At 36.8% G+C, this 17,958-nt stretch overlaps 1 protein-coding gene across 2 annotated transcripts; it reads left to right on the plus strand.

Moving 5' to 3' along the window:
- The first annotated feature begins 311 nt into the window (after positions 1-311).
- LOC145215338 (TBC1 domain family member 2B-like) lies at positions 312-16,216 on the plus strand. 2 transcript variants are annotated; one of them, XM_080084024.1, is made up of 19 exons: positions 312-606; positions 730-877; positions 1,355-1,551; positions 1,932-2,133; positions 2,846-3,040; positions 3,355-3,462; positions 4,172-4,338; positions 4,976-5,030; positions 6,440-6,642; positions 7,276-7,401; positions 8,897-9,007; positions 9,462-9,667; positions 11,789-11,962; positions 12,467-12,577; positions 12,647-12,844; positions 13,222-13,360; positions 13,831-14,016; positions 14,207-14,328; positions 14,769-16,216. In XM_080084024.1, the coding sequence occupies exons 1-19, from the start codon at positions 538-540 to the stop codon at positions 14,947-14,949; spliced, it is 2,898 nt and encodes a 965-aa protein (XP_079940150.1). In that variant the 5' UTR covers positions 312-537; the 3' UTR covers positions 14,950-16,216. The 2 variants fall into 2 exon arrangements, with proteins under 2 accessions (XP_079940150.1, XP_079940151.1); XM_080084025.1 differs by having other exon boundaries at positions 313-606; positions 733-877.
- Positions 16,217-17,958: the final 1,742 nt, after the last annotated feature.

The raw sequence follows: 17,958 nt of genomic DNA on the forward strand, positions 1-17,958 counted from the left end.
TTTACAAGGTGTTAAGACTGCCGTGCTTGTTGGCATATAATGAATACCTTATAAAGCCAATGCTTTAACACTCATTGTAGTCATAATTAAATAAACTAAAACCATGCCTTACCAGTATTATTTACATACAATTTTAAGCTATGTCAGCGATCAAGCGGTCATCCTTGATAGTTTTTTCGATTTGTTATTTTTGGGAGAGTCAATTATTAAAACATAATAAACTGTGCGTTATGTTGGCCCAAACATTTTTGTTTTTTTATTTTTTTCTCTTAAACTGAAATAACGATCACTTTGTTTTGTTTGCTTCCTATGACGCAACTGGGGAAACCCCCTGTCCAACTTTGCACTATTGCCCTATGTGGTTTTCCAATGAGTTGTGAATGTGATTAGGACTTAAAAACGTTTTGCCTTAACAGCCAAAAATACTTGCCGCATAATTGATGTCGCTGTGTTGAATCCGTGTTTTTTGGGGGGCTGAACAGTTGAGCTGGATTTCTGGAATCTTTTGCTGCCTATGATTGACCTCAATTATTTACTATGTCTTGTCCAACTGGATTGCTTGTAAATATTGACGATGGAAATGAAATTACTTTGTCAAATAAAACAGTAAGGCATATTTATTAGCCTAAATATGTAAAGTCTTTTCAGTTCACTATCTGACATAATAATAAAACTTTTTTCAGCAAGTGTAAGGTTTGTCAACTTATTTGTTACATTTTACTTTATTAGCAGGCCTCCCCAGCAAAATTATTATCAAAACGAGAGATATCAACAAAATCACCATCTCACAGTGTAGGAACAAATGGTGAAGGTAAAAAGGAAGCTCCCAAATTATGTGGTTACTTAACCAAAGTCTCTTCAACTGGCATTGTGAAATGTAAGTTTAAAAGATGTTTCTTTGATCTTTGCATTTGCATGTGGGAGCAAGGTGAAAAAATAACTTTTAAACGTGTCATAACAAGATCTTAAATACTCTTGAATTCACACTTTTCTAACATTAAGTTTTAAATCAGGGTTGCAGGGTTAGCGTCCAGTCTGCAGAGTGTGGCAGCTGCACGCGCGATTATTTTTTGAAAAAAAAAATTGTACACTCCAATTTTGGGGGTTGCATGCAGAAATTTCGCACGGAAGGCATTTAATTGTACTGCCTTGACCTCTTTTACTTGCTTTGAGCCTGCTGAAATTGGCCTTGCACGTGAACTTACAAGATCGTGCACAGATCTTGTCGTGAACTGCCATGTTCTGCAGACTAGGTTAAAATCTTATTTATTTTTGTGTGTGATAAGTGTGTGATACCAGTGCTATGTTTAATTATTATAAAATAATATATAATAAAGACATTGTTTTCATTTAGTGTCAAAAACAAGATGGTTTTCATACAATCCTGAGACATGTGACTTGACATTTAAGAGAAACCCTGAACAGGAACCAGATGGCTCTGGACAAATGGGAAGAATACCTTTGCGAAGAGCCTCATTTAATTTTACTGCTGCCAGTCTGCAGGATAACCAGTTTTCAATAACTTCTGATGGCACAACTCACAATTTACAGGTACATAATAATATCTGTACCATGGTGCACTTAACTACAGCCAGCTAAGATGAGTACATTCACACTGGGATCAGCCCTGGCGTCCATGCAGACCGGCGATGATAGCATACTCATTTATAAATCATAGTCTCCCAAGCATTCCCATATGGCAAAGCACAGACTAGAAAATTCTAGCATGCAGTGGGATTTGAACTTAAATGGTGCTGCTGTTTTTATTTAACTGGTTATATTTAATGCTCATAAAGTTTCTTTAAGACTGCCACAAAGACTGAAAGAGCTAAATTTTGCTAAGATTATGACACCGCCAAATCTTTATAATGATATACTGACACTGTTGTATGTTTTCTATACTGTTCATATGTGTGTGGTTGTAATTATAGGCCAGTGACAGAAAAACTCTGATGTGGTGGATTCAAGAACTCCAGTGCCAGCGAAGGGCTTTTAATCAACGACAGTCTATAGAAGAACCCCATAAGCCAGACTGGCAGGGGTCAATTCATGGATCTAGCGTATTTTGGATCCCAAACCAGGAGGATGTGAAATCTGGACTTATTGATGTAAAGCACCCACAAATCGAATCTGGTGAGAAATTTGTGCAAAAAAGGAAAATTCTAGCTTAGGATTTCACTGTATGTGTTTGAAGAGATTAAATGTACAGAATAAAACAGTATATATTATGACCATAGGCACCGAGTTTTGCAAAAATGCAAGGTGGCGGACTTGAAGTATGACGTCATTTTATGTGACGTCACTAATGCGTGCAACCACATGAGCTCAAACTCAAAGCCCAACAAACTTCCCATAATGCAACGTTTTTCAAAATCTTATAAAAATACATTTTTGAAATAGTATTTATTTGGAACACTTTGCTCTGTAACGTTTATCATTGGTTTAGCCGCCTTTAAAAAATGTTTTGTCACATTGCTGTTGCTTTGTATCACCAAAAAAACCCATTTATTACAGCACAATCGAATTGTACGCAATAATGGCCAAACATTCACTGGCACCAATTGTGTGTTTGACGTCATAAACAAGGCATGTCATAAACAAGACAACCAAAACAGGTTGCAGTTTTTTTTTTTTTTTTGCCAGCACGCTTGTTTAAAAGCAAAATCGTTCCTGATTTTTCTCAGAATTTACGATGTTTTGTACGGTACCGCTACAAACAAACCAAAATATCCACGGTGGCCGCCACCGTGCTTCACAAACCCAAGGTGGCGGCGCCACCCCGCCACCGCCCACTCGGCGCCTATGAGTATGACCCTATATATTAAGATTGTGTTTTTTATTCCAGAAAATAGTAGTGGTCCCACTCAATTAAGGGCTTTTCGGCCAGATGAAGAACCACCTGACACAGTTGGAGATCAAGCTGCTACTTTACATAGACCTAGAAACTCAAGTGTATTATCTGGGAATTTCACTGTTTTAGGCAACAAAACACTTCCAATGCCAAATTTAGGAAATATTAATACAGCATTTACCAATGCGGGTAAGTTACTGTTTTTAAGATAAATGTTGAGTATGTATTATTAATAACTATGCATTTTTGGAAAATGATGGTAAACATTTTATTAGAAATGCCAACTATTTACCTGTGTCCATCATTTATCATTCATGTCCATCATTCATGAAAGCTTATATTTTTTTCTCTATAGTTCAAATTAGTTCATTAAAAATTAAGGTTACAAATCAAAGTAGGTTACTATGTCAAGAAATTCGTTAAAGTTAAAACAATCAAAAATTAGATTAAATTTTAGTTTTTATCCCAATATAATGTGAAAACACTTGTATTTTATTACACAGGGGAAGCAGCAAAGAAAACCTTAAAGAATCAAGCACAGAAGCTTCGACCAAATATGGGAAGAAGTGAAGAAAACTACCTCGGTGGGGCAGTGGCCAAATCCGTTTCAGGTGCTTACAATGTTTTCAATGCAGTGTTGTTCGTGAGACGTAATGTGATTTAAGTTTCTTTGTCACCCTGGAAACTGTGACTCACTTCTAAGATATGATGCATGATTGTTCACTAGGCTAAATGTGTTTTTTGGCTGTGGTGGCATTTGGTTTGCAATTGTGGCAACTATCAATATTGAGCCTAACTGACCCCAAGCAATAATTCTGAGCAGTGCCATAGTTTAGGCCAAAATCCAGTCCACATTGCAAACTAGGGTTTTATTTTATGATAGTTTTAAAAATTATTGAATAAATAAATAATTTTGGCATTCTAAATCAGTAATTAAAATATCAGATATTTGGACCAGGGGTGGTTGTTAAATCTGGGTATTTAAAATTATTAAGCAAAAAATATGTTGTGATTGTGCATACTCCTGGTCATTGGACATACCCAATCAGAGACAGGCTGCAGCTAAAATTAGAACTAATTCGTTTCATAACAGCCCTGTTCCAGATAGTTCAGCAATGTTTATAAACCTGTTATTTAATGTCATAACTTAATGTTTTGCATCATTTTAATCTTTTTTTTTTTATCTTATTTTTATTCAACTAGGATTCTAAGCTCTTTTTCCTGTAGTTCCCGTATATTCTCCACAAATACATATAGAATGCCATACATAAGTCTACTTCCTGTGTCACACTGCTTAAAACTTGACTTTATATTCCACAGCATCAACTAATTTAAACCAGTATATTTTGACCACCAATTCCACCAACAATGCTACTGATTCCAATGATTCAATGGGATTTGGGAGTTTCGTCAAGGGACTTAAATCTGAAATTTTGGAGTTACATGATGAACTAGCCATGCTTAAAATGAAGCTTCAAACCAAAGAGGTGCAATAATATAAAAACTGTTTTTGCTGTTTAAAGTAGTAATGTTTTCTACAGTAGTTGTACTGTTTTCATTTTTATTTTTAGTTGTTTAAAGTTCTGTGGTACTATTTTCTACAGTGGTAACTTGTATTGTTTCGATTTTTGTTGTTGTTTAAAGCAGTGCTCTTCAACCGGTGTGCACGGTTCACCGTGGGGTGCACCAAAATATGCATGGGGTGCACCAGTACGAAAAGGTATACAAGGGTGCATCACAAACTTTTAATGAACAATCAATATTTAACTTTCAGGATATTAGAAAAAAAGATGTAGGTTTCAACTGATGTGTATAAATGAACCTCTGTATTTTTGTAAAACGTTGATGTCTAACATTTTCAGTGCGGTTGACGTATATCTACTTTAAGGGTACTGTTTTCAGTTTTTTTTCTTTCATGTGGGACTTTTGCATGTTGTTGTATTAGGGCTATGGTTCCAAAGTGGGTTGTAACCCTATTTTGTAACAAAACTAGTGATTTTTGTGAAACGTAGGCAAACATCACATATATTTTTTTCCTTTTGCGTTGTATTCTTTAATTTTAAGCCCCGCAATTCATTAATCGAATTGAAAGATGGATTGCTAATGTTGTTGTTGTTTTGATAGGAGTCAATTCAGGTGTTAAAGATGGAACTGGACCGATACGAGCAGCATTGCAAAGGTTTGCAACTACACAAAATAGTGGCATGGTTTAGTTTGCTTGTTGAAAGCAGTTACATTGACATATTAGCACTACTAATTCTACTAGTCTGTACAACTGCAAAGGTTGATCAGGAAAATTATTAATGGCAGTTGGTAAGTGAGAAAAACAACTAAGCCTGTATTTCAAAGCGACCTGAAATACAATACCCCATATTGTTTTGAATGTAAATCATTGTTATGGAAATAATTTTACCAGAGGCTGGTCTATATATTCCCTCCCAGTGAACAAAGGCAGCTGTTCTAATTCATAAATGTGTAATATGTGTTAAATTATGAATGAATAAAGTCCTTGATTTTAAGCAAGAAGTCAAGTCACGCAACCCAGCAAGCCTAAGATTGGACCAGGTCTTCATGCTTTGTAACTTTAAGTCAATTGTTGGATGTGACTACAGTCAAGTCAAGTATTTTTAGACCAACTTGCAATCCTCATAGCAGCTTAGGGATATTGTCAAATAATGGTTTAATAAAAATTAAATGAACAATTTTGGCACTTCAAAGCAAATAATTGAAATGTCAGATACATGAGCTAGGTTATTGAATAAGGAAATTTAGTACAGTGAGCAAAGAATATCTTATAACCATGCTCTTAGTTGCTCACCAAACATTAAATTTTTTTTTCCAACGTTGTAATATAGAGTCATGCTGCAATTGAAATTCTAAATTATTACTTTAAACACGGCACAAAAAGCCTGTTTTACAAAAAGTTAGTACTAATCTTAAAACAAAATTGCCAGTATAAAACTGGTGGTACTAAATACTGCATGGTACCGCATGGCATTACATAAGAAGCAATTATGATGGACATTAATATACTTCAGCGAAAATTATATATTTGCAGATTTTCGAAAGCGCTGATGATTAGAGCTATTCGGGTTGGGGTGAGGGTTTGTAATTAAAAAAAAGAAACTCTGCAATCTGGTCTTATTTAACCCTGTAAGGGCTTCTATTTTCACATTCTGTACTATGCGACAACATAGGGTGTTTAGTAGCGATGGGCCAAAACTGCAAATATTCTGTTTGGTCCAACACCGAGCATCTCAAGTTAATGCTCGGTGCATTGTGACATCACAAACGTTCCCAATTCACGCTAGTTTTGTGGCTTTTCAAGGTCCCTTCGGTCACCAGTGGTGTATTAAGCTGTACCGGCTCCAAAAGTACGCGTTTTTCACCATCTAACGCATTACAGTCAGTTTTGCTCTTGGAACACCAGCTTCGTATATAAGCAGGGCATAAACATAAATGCAATGCTCGGGTCAGTTTGTGCAACTGCTCGCCCGACACTGAGCATCAAAAACAGCGATGCTCGATACCGAGTACTCACCCCTAGCATTTAGTACCACCCGTTTAAAACTGACTTCACTATTTCAGGCAAACTTCCCCCACATTCGGTGTTTTCCAACGAAGAACGCAAACTTCGTTCTGAGGTGATCAGCTTGAAGTTGACGAACGAGCGTCTGCAACAAGAGAGGGAGGAATGCGTCATACGCGAAAACGCCTTGAAAGAGCAGAACGTGATGCTGCAGGAAACCTTGTCATATAAAGACCAGGTCGTAATGCAACTTAACAACCAGGTAAATAGACGAAAAGGTTTAATAAAACCAGTGTGGTATAACTAATTGGACATGCTCGGTTCGTGTCACTGGTTTGACGGAAATCCTTTAGGTTTAAATGATAAAACACGATTGAAGTAAGCAAATAAAGATGCGGCCAGTCGAAATGGCTTCGTCTCCTGGGTTGAAATTTTTCTCAAGGAAATAATTTTACAACTTGAGGGGTGGAATTTGCTTTAATTTGTAGGTGTGGTTTGGAAGTAAACACTTTAACTCTGGGACTATAACCTGTAAAATTGGGACTCAATTTTAAATGAACTTTGTATGGTTTAGCCTCTTTTATTTAGTTTATGGGCGAAGGAATGAAAAGTATATTGAAAATTGGGAATGTTTTTACTCTCTGATACCTCTATGTTCGTTTCCGTATGCGCCTCGTAGTTAACAAGGGCCATGCTACTGTTTTCAAATTGTTCAAGCGTTTTTACTTTAACTTTTCTTCTGTCTAAAAAAACAGTTGCGGATTTCAGTTTTTACTTCGCCCTCGTTGCTTTTATTCTGAACCAAATATACATTGTGATGTTTATACAAGTCCTGGGCCTTAAATGAATCTGTTCTATGAATCATAACTAAACCCGTTGTTATTGACATTTGTAGTTGCACGACTTGGAGCAGGATCATAACAAACTGCACAACGACCATTCCAAGCTGAGAGAAGAGAAGAATGCGGAGTTCGTTATTCTTACTCCCGACTCTTCAGGTGAAGACATTGATCAGCTTAAGGTAAGTCTATTTTGTTTCACTTCTGAACATGCACCAGACATTGGTGCCTGGCAACGTCATCAGATCACTTGCCTAATAATTGCCTGCAAAACGAGCATAAATCCCATTTAAAACTACTATGTCTTTTGCACTTTTGGCGTACATATTTTTATGGTATGCAGCATAAAGAGAAATATTAGCGTACTGACCAAATAGAATCGTTTCATAATGTTTACAAGCAGATTTTTTATCAGTAAGCGGTAAATAGTATTCTAAACCAGTGCTCCGCAACCTTTTTTCACGCACGTCACACCATACAAGCTTTAAATGTTCGGCGGCACACCCGAACCCAAAAAATGCGATTTGAATATTTGAAAGCCTAAAAAAGCATTAAGTCAGGGGTCTTAAGCTTCTTTGAAGGCCAAAAACATTTTTTACGTTAGTAAAGCGCCGTAATATTTAAATTTTTTTGTAAAAGTAACATGAACAAAAATATTATGTGCTTAAAATGTTGTGCGTTTTTGCCATTTCATGTACACATTTGTAATGCAATCAACAAGAAACGAATATACAGTGTAGCAAACTAAAAAAGTAAGTACAATAAACTACTATGTGTGAAAACAATGGCATACAATGACGAAACAATTAAAAACTATGACTCAACAACTGGAATAAATTGCTGATTTTCAACAGGAGGGACTCTTTCCACCATACGATTAATACGTTGCATTTATTTTCAACCAATACTTATAAAGAATGATTGTTTCTTAAAATCGGTGGCCTGACAGGGTATTCCACCTGAGCTAAACACCTAAAATTTAAAACTTAGTTCGCGGGCCGCACAAAAACCCTCTTAGGGCCACACCGGGCCGCGTGTTTTGAGACCCCTGCATTAAGCCGGTATAAAGTATATTATGACGTAATAAAACATGAATGCGTAGTGAGTAGTGTAGCTTTAGTTTGGTGGTGTTGTGAACTGTATCATTTTCTATGAATAAAATAAAAACAAATTTAACACAAAAAGTTATACGTTTTGCGGCGGCACACCCCGCATCGTCTTGCGGCACACCAGTGTGCCGCGGCACACCGGTTGCGGAGCACTGTTCTAAACGGTCAAATAAGTAAAAATAGCCTGAACTAACCCAGTGACCCCAAAATCCAATCACTGTATTTTTTGACTTAATGCTTGACAAAACAAGCAGTTACTACCTATATCTGGTCGTTACCAATCAAGCTAATGTAAATATAGTAAACAGTGCTTGTTTTATATATACTGGTTAGGGCGCCCACCAACGATACATCTGTTGGTTATTTGCATATCGTGTAATAACATCGCATGTTTGTTGTGTCAAAACCCATAGGAAATTCGTTGTTGCAATACACTTCCGGTCTGTCCAAGAGAATCCGACTAAAGAGGTGTTTTCGATTCCGCGATCGCCTTTTGTTTGTGTACGTTACGCCAAAATTCATGGCTGGTGTTTGCCTTTTGGCTTAGTCGAATATGTTGCCATTGTAGGACCGGGCAGAAGGGTACATGATGCAGAATAGGCTGCTTAACAATGAGATATTGGAGTTAGCGAGTTTGCGACAGATGGACGCGGGCAGACTGGAAACTATGCACGATAAGGTACGTTTTAGAAATGGTTTTTGAAGTACACGTTACATTTGGAACTGAAATTAGAATTTAGTTTTAATCATAAAACTGAATAAACTTGGGTTTCACCACTTATAGTCCATGCTTTGTGTCAATTTCAATCTATAATGAATAACAACAGTTAGAATAAACAATATAGCTACGTTTTTGACACATTTTACCAAACGAATATACCTTAAACGAGTGTAGCATAAGTACGTGTACAGCTGTATATATGTTTTATTGCATGATTTTACATCAAAAATATGTACCACATTACTTCAAATCAAAATAAATTTTTAATATAGCATATAGTGTAAATTCGCGTATTTTATCATCACAGCCTTTCAATACAACACGTAACTTGACCTGCGCACTAACGCGTCAGTAGCGCTTCAAATTACGTTTTACACTGTAAACAGCAGTGCACAAACCAATTGAATTACAGGTTCGCTTAAAAGAGGCTCAGTATTGTCAGCTTAACAGCAAATATCTGGTCCTGCTGGCTGAAATGAACAAGCCGAGATCAGAGAGCGTAGGTCTGGCCGTTTCCGACTCAAAGATCAGTCCTTCGGACAAGGATAGGAAAGATATGGTGAAGATTCTTATACAGGAAGCTCTCGCTGAATCTGAGTCATCGCCCACTATGAGAAGGTAAGTGATTTGACAAGCTTGTTGGGATGAATTGTAGTGAGTAAAATTATTAGTATTTTTTGAAAAGTAAATAGTATTTTTTTGAAGATTCTGTGAAGTAAATTTCATTTTCAAAAGAATACCTCTGTTGTTGATGTTTTTTGTGAATGTATTGAGAAGGTTTTACTATTTTACATGGATTGCTTGTTGTCAGTTTTTGCGCAAGAAAGTAAGTTAGAATCGAAAGTGCAAGTGTTCTGTTAAACTCAATGCAGACAATCATATTGTGATGATAATACTTCAAACATGCTAAGCGTATTATGACGTCACGTAACGAACCAAAATGTTCGTCAGCAACGTTTTTTGTTTTTATTATGTGTCCCCTTCCCTGAAGGGGACACATATTGATTTTACTCAAATTGTTTTTTTTTCTTCCCAAAGTTTGTCCGACTCGTTTCTCCATCAAATGTTTGATGGATTTGGCTGAAATTTACACAGATGGTAGATATAGTTATGTAGATGTGCATCCCACTTTGTTTTTGTTGATAACCCCAGTATTTACCCCGCTAGCCCCCTAAAATGAGTATTTTTCCCCCGAAGTTTGTCCGACTCGTTTTTTCATTAAATGTTTGATGGATTTGGCTGAAATTTACACAGATGGTAGATATAGTTATGTAGATGTGCATCCCACTTTGTTTTTGTTGATAACCCCAGTATTTACCCCGCTTGCCCCCTTAAATGGGTGTTTTTACCCAAAGTTTGTCCGACTCGTTTTTCCATCAAATGTTTGAAGGATTTGGCTGAAATTTACACAGATGGTAGATATAGTTATGTAGATGTGCATCCCACTTTGTTTTTGTTGATAACCCCAGTATTTACCCCGCTTGCCCCCTTAAATGGGTGTTTTTACCCAAAGTTTGTCCGACTCGTTTTTCCATCAAATGTTTGAAGGATTTGGCTGAAATTTACACAGATGGTAGATATATGTTTATGTAGATGTGCATCCCACTTTGTTTTTGTTGATAACCCCAGTATTTACCCCGCTAGCCCCCTAAAATCGGTGTGTTTTAAACAGTGTCAGAATTGGCTGAAATTTGGATTTCTTGTATAGTATGCCATTTATAGGTGTCGATTGTTGTGTTCAACCCTGTAGTCCTAACATTTACCCCACAAGCCCCTAAAGTGTAAAACGTATTTGTATGTTACTGGGCACCACAAACGAAAGATTTATTTGGTGCAATAGTGTTACAAGGGCAACCATTTGTATGTTGCTCGTTGTGGGTTGCTTGGTGGTCGTTTCTGCGCCATGGCAGGCTTGTTAACAGCCCTATGACGTCAGAAACATTAACGGTTGTTGCTCAAAACACCTCTAGTGGTGGAAATTTTAAACATTGGCGGATTTGGCTGAAGTTTTGCAGTACTATGATTGAGTCATTGTGGTTTTTATATATTTTTTAGTTTGTGTGTCGAACCCAATTAGTTACCCTACTAGCCCTCTAAAATGGGTCAGTTTTTTAAAACGTTAAATAGGACATACTTCGAGCAATATCTGGGGTGAATCTAATTTTATAGTTTGTATTCTACATAGTATTATTATTTAAGCCCAGTGCCGATCACTGTGTTTTACCTTACAACACCTGACTTTCACATGGTTATCTCTTGAATTGCATTATTTTCAACTTTGCATGTGTGGGGACCCATGAGTTTTTGCCTGCAGAAACGACGAAGGTTATAAAAGACGATGGCTAATATGGGACCCAATACAAAATAAGCATAGGAAAAATATTAATGTTTTAAAATAGGTTATAGTGTAAATGCAACAACAAAATGTGCTAAGCCACCCTTCTAGTTTTTTTGCGCTTTTGTCCTTCGATTTAAAACTTTTTGATAAATGGCCTTTTTAATGGTTTACGAATAATTTTTGCGTTTGTGTTAGATTCGTGATTCTCAAATTGCGTGCCGCAAATGTTTCGTTGTTGTGGGTAGAATGTAGATTGTAGAATACCTCACGTCAAATTTGCTGATCTAAAATTTGCTAACAATTTTTGTTTTTTAAGCATACAAAGTGTACTGCAATCTTTTTAGTTTGCAAACCACCTGTTTTAATTAATGTCGTTAAATGAACCCTTTTTCACCTTCCAGGGAGAGCAGATACGATCAGTACGGCTTCTCAACTCTTCCAGAGGACGATGCCGAATCATCTCTCCTGGCATCAGCTGGTCAAATGGAAAAGCGAGCCTCCGACATTATCTTCTCACTCAACGAGTACCAGGCCTCTATCGCTGCCAAGTGGCAGAACTATTTTGCCACCAACAGGTGTTAGAATTGCTGATAAGATACCATTCTCAATTAGTATCAGATTAAAAGCTATGTGCGAATTTTGAAACCAAATTTGCCTCATTTTAATCGTGATAACGCCCAATAATTGGTCCGTAACCACCGCCATAAAAACTGGTGTGTTCCAAACCCCCCTTGAAAAAGGTTATTTTATACTACTGTAGATGCACTTGATACATTTTTCTAGTTTAATTTTTTAACGTCTTTTAACTTGGTACTGGTAGTGTGTTTAAAACTTGCCAATTCCGTTTTATTTTATTAGTTTGTTATAAATTTGGCGATTTTTGAATGGCACACTCATCAAACCTCCTGCTGTCTATCGAATCCGCTATTTAGAGTATAATTTTGTCGCATTCAAAACGTTTTCACCGATCTATAAAGTTGTAATCCAATCACAGTAAGTCCTCATACTTATCTCCTTCTCGATGGCGGTTGTGCAACAACAGGTGGCTTGAATTTTTTTAATAAAACACCACTTTTCAGAGACTTACAACGCAACGAAGACACGAAACTCCTAATTCGCTACGGCGTTCCGCATGACTTACGACCCAAAGTTTGGACATGGATGGTTAAACACAGGACTCAGCAGATGAGGTTAATATATAACACGAATAACCTTGCATTTCATTTCGTAGTTAGTCGAAACAATTGTGTTTTACTCAGATACAAGCTTGACCCCGATGGCTGTTATTACAAGAAGCTGACGGAGAGGGCGGTGGCACCCCTAGCGGCAAAACAGATCGAGCTCGACCTTCTGCGAACTCTTCCCAACAACAAACACTTCGCTTCTTTGTCGTCGGAAGGCATCGCACAGCTGCGAAGGGTTCTACGCGCCTACAGCATTCACAACCCCAGCATAGGGTAAGTTACAGCCTTAAACTTCATGTGTATTTTTTTGCATAGATACACGTGACGCTTTGTTAGTAATAAGTACGTTCGCAACATGCTAAAGTTTTTCACATTTAAAGAGTTTACATTTCTGTGCTCACTTAATACACACATGCCAGGGTTTTTTTAAGGTTTGGTTTGGGTGACCGCTAAGTAGTTTTAAGAGACCGCAAGTGTTTCATTTAAATACCAAAAAACGCCATATTTGCTTATTTGGGAAACCGCTGGAGAAATTTGGGGGACCGTTTCGTTTTACCTCACACTTTTTAATTAGGATAAAGTTGTTCCGCCCACGATAAACAAATCGTTAAAAAGTGAAAAATAACTTGAGCTTCATTTTTTATGTACAGATACTGCCAGGGACTTAACCGTATAGCTGCCGTTGCGCTGCTCTACTTGTGCGAAGAAGAAGCTTTCTGGTGTGTGGTGGCTGTCGCCGAAATCATTATGCCCCAAGATTACTACAGTCACACTCTTACTGCCTCCCAGGTACGTCTCACTGTTATTTGCTCAAATTGCAATGCTGTGCACTTACCCTCTCTCTGGATGTAGGCAGACTTACGCGTTTAGTTTATTCGGGTAACAAGCAAACTACATTACTATTTTATGTCATCAGGACAAGCTGTTGTTGACCTTTTTATGCATTCTACTGGATTTTACGAATACCCAAACAAGCAAATTGCTACGGTTGGGGTTTGTAATACTTTTGCAATTAAACAGACTATGCGATTAACCGGGTTCGTCCTTATTTACAAAGAAAAGTAAGATTGCTGAACTTAAGATACAGAAGGTTTAAAAGCATACTCATTGTCAAAAGATATACAACATATTTTTGTCCAGTATCGATCATCAGGTTGGCGTTACTTGATGCCGAAAACTCTGGCACCTTGTATATATGAGGCACATCAACAAGGACAACAAAAACGGACACAATTGTAACCTTACCTTTTGCTCTCTAGGCTGACCAGCGCGTGTTTCGTGAACTGATGGCCGAGAAGCTTCCTCGTCTTCATAAACATCTTGATACACTTCAAGTCGACTGTTCCCTAATCACCTTTAACTGGTTGTTGTGTATTTACTGCGACAATGTGCCACCTGATACCATGTTGCATATTTGGGACGTGTTTTTGAATGAAGGCTCCAAGGTGGGTAGTGCTTTCTAATGGTGCATTCTAAATAATGTAAAAAATAAAAATACAGACAAAATAGACAAATTAACAAAAAAAATCTTATAAAACTATGTAAAATCTCACGTTAGGTATGTTATTATGTTGCAAATCGTCAAACGACCTAAAATAAATTTAAAATTGTGCATAGCTGTTTTTCCTCTTACAGGTTTTATTTCGTTACGGTCTGGCATTTTTTCGCACTGTAGAGGAAGAAATTTTACAGTTGACTGATTACATGTCTATCTTTACTTTCTTGCGTGTGATGTCACACCGAATGCATGACGTCAGGTGGGTGAAATGTTACCAAAATATTCACAAACAAAATTTTGAAATCCTAATTGTATTAGAAAAGCAAGCAAGATACCGGCATGAAATAGGCTATTGCTGCCAGGCATAATGTATAACAAAGTATTGCTCATCCAGCAGTTTTATTATAAATAATCGACGTTTCGACGTCCTATACAGAAAAGTAAGAATAATTGATTATAACTAGATAAAAATCTGAGAAAATACTACAATTGTTGTTGAGTGTTCGTGGGCCGCATTGGAGGGCTTCGTGGGCCGCGAGTTTGACACCCCTGCCCTAAACAGTCTGTCATAACCTTTTGGGTTTTGGGGCAACAGAATGACATTTGTAATTTTATTATTTTTAAGAACACACCAAATGTTTCTGTTATGTGGATCATGAGAACTCTAATTGACTACTAACATCTTCTATATCGTGTTAGGTCTCTAACCAACATTGCGTTTCAAACAATGAACCCATTCCCGATGCGAAGAATCAACCGACTTCGTCTTTTCCACCTTGAGAAAGTCGAAGCCGAACTGCGGGATCTCGACGTCCTGAGGAAGGGCTTTGTGAGTCAGAGACGTCCGGCCCCTGCGGATCGGGATAGCGACGATGATTAGACTCGGTTTGAGCAAAATCTTTTATTTCGTCTAGCTTTTGCAATTGTTTGAGCTTTTTTACGATGCCCCGAAAGTTGGCACTGAAATAAGGTTTTGACCGAAGTTGGTATTTGTAACGTGTAACTACATTCATAAATTGTTGGTATGGAACAATGCAACCAAAGTCTGGACTTCATATGTATCATTTTTGTCTGGTTCTTTTAAATTATTCTATAACTTTCTTGACCCTCAGAAATTAGTTTTCTCAGAAAAAACACCAAGCTTACTTTAATTTAGTCCCTCATTTATCGATGTGTTTCTTATTCTTTGTTATTTTACAAACCCCAACAATACGTTTAGAATACGAATTTTAACATCAGTAGGTCACAGTATTAGAATAACATAATTGTATTGATAAATTCATTTCTGTAAAGCAGCTATTGGTTATTCAGTTTTATTAGGAGTTATCCTCCACATTTTGAATTATTCCACATTTTGATAGCCACTGCCTTAAAACCGTCCTTATCAATTTGGCACCTTTGCAGGAATTAGTATTTAACCGGCAGGCAATTGTTTTTTAAGTGTCATATTTTGTGGGTAAAAGTCCAAATAATACCTCGGAAAACGACCGTATGTTTGTAGTACAAGTTTTTCGTCATCATTTTGAAGGGTATGAGTTGTATGTCCTACTCTTGCGAATATTGTTTAACTCGACACTGAGCTGATACGATTGTAAGCGATTAAAATATATTTACCAAATGCAGGGGTAAACACATTTGTTCATTTAATTTCCTGTCACAAGGTTTTTGTGTATGATTTTTCTTGTTTCAATACCTACACGAAACACGTTTGCAAACGTATAGTTTTGGCAGCATTTCATCCATCTCCAAACCACCACTCATAATGTGCAATAAATCGCGATTTTTTTCCAAACTCATATTTTCTTCAAAAACTTTTTTGGCACTCTTAGAATGCATTTGACTGATACAGATTTCATTTTATGCACCATTGTAGTTTATAGTTTAAGTAGATTTTTCACACTAGGACCCAGGTGTTACGTTTTACACTTATGAGTTCTTTTTTATTTGTGCAATATGTCAATTCGCTGCTTTTCTTATCATGACGATGGAAATTGTAAAAAAGAGCGCTGCGGCGATCATGAAGCTGTTTTATTCTTGTCATGTAGCCTACACTAAACATTTGACTTTCATTATTTGCTTTTATTTTCTGCATTGCTGTTAATCCGTCCGTAAACACTGCGCGAAAAAAATGAACAAATGGTGTTGAAGTAGGAATTCGGTCAATTTAACCGGTTCAGATTTGAAACCTGTTTAAAGAATTCAAGTTGGAGGGTCAGTCTCAGTAACGTGAATGTTCGTACTGATAGCAGATGTTTGGTGGTAAAGGGCAAGTGTTTCGAAAATCATCAACATTTTGGTAAAGTGTTGCAATAACGCTGTCGAAATATTTAACAATAACCAATACACAGACTAAATCATTTCGATGCTTGAAAACTTGCAACTGATTTAGCCTAATTCAGGAGCATTTTCTGATATGTTGCTGCTTCTTATGTCGTCTCGTTGTGAAGTGTTATAAAGTGTCGCATTCTCGCGCAAACTGCTTTGTTTTATGTGGATCGATATTGCATGGTCAGGAAGTTCAACCTGAGCCTGAAAAAGAAACCTGAAAATATTTCAGTTGGTCAATAAATAAAACATAGAAACAAATAAATTCTATGCGGATTTACACAAGTAATTTAAACGGAATAGAACTACAGAAACATAAAAAAAACTTGTAGCTTATCATTTATAAAAAATTAGCTAAGCATATATAAAACAAAATGGCGAAGCAGTTATCTAAAACAAAATGCTTTAATGAAAGCTGAAAAAAAGTTTAACCTTTCCTAAAATAACAGCAGAAACAAACAAAGCACTTATATAGTTTGATTGCTAACATATTCTCAAAAATGTTGAACTGAATTTATTTCGCCGGGTGAAACAAATATACGTTTTCGCGTATATTCTGGGACTGTAAGACCCATCTCTAATGTACACCTGGTATAAATACAAGCCTTGTTACGAGATAAACAAATGTTAAGAATAAGTTTTGTATTATTTTACTCAAAACCTACGAAATTTTACCACACCGAAAATAGTTAAAAAATATGAAAATGGTTTATTCCTAGCCTATATACAGAGTAATGCATACCACAGGCAAAAACCATAGTTTATTGCGATTAAAACAAAAAACCATAGTTTTTTCTTTTCAAACTCCACCACCACAATTACGCAAAAAAAAAATTTCCCGCGCCACATAGCGACACGCTTGAACAGTTTTCTAACCACGCAGCCAATCAGAGGCCGTTGAATTGAACGTGTGCTCAACTCACTACTTGCAAAGCCATTTAGGCGAAGTTGTTGGCGGAAGGTGGTCAAGGCTGGTGGCTTAACAAGGTAAATTTTAATTTTGTTTCTGAATGAGTGTGCATCAGTAATATACTGCATCTGTAAATATTCTAATGCAAGATTCATGCTTTGTTTTTTTTGTATGTTAATATTGGCTAAAATGTACTAGTCTCAAATGCATTGCGTCAAACTCTTCTTGTAAAAAAGAAGTTTGTAACCATTAAAAATAAATGCATAGGTTGTGGTACTTTGTATTTGTGTGTTGCAGAAAAAGCCTGACGCTAAGTACAAGAGTTTAATTTTAATATCTACTGATTATTATCGTAACTGGGAGTAACTTGCTACCCCTTATTAAGTTAATACAGTAATTTATACATTATTTTTGTTTACAGTATGAAAAACTCCCAAACATTATGATCCAATTCATCTTCATGCGTTCGTGGTGGACAATCAACTTCCTTCAACTTCAAATAATTACTTGTATGTTAACATAGGAGTATGTCGTGGGTCAACCGGGATTGCGAAATTGTTATGCCTAACTTAGACTAACTGGCGCTAGGGCTGAGTGACCTATTCTTTGTCCGAGGAGGAACCGTGAAGGAATTCCTACATGGTCAAAAAATGG

The sequence above is a fragment of the Phallusia mammillata genome, chromosome 2, assembly GCF_965637545.1.
Source record: "Phallusia mammillata chromosome 2, kaPhaMamm4.hap1.1, whole genome shotgun sequence".
Lineage (NCBI taxonomy): Eukaryota > Metazoa > Chordata > Ascidiacea > Phlebobranchia > Ascidiidae > Phallusia > Phallusia mammillata.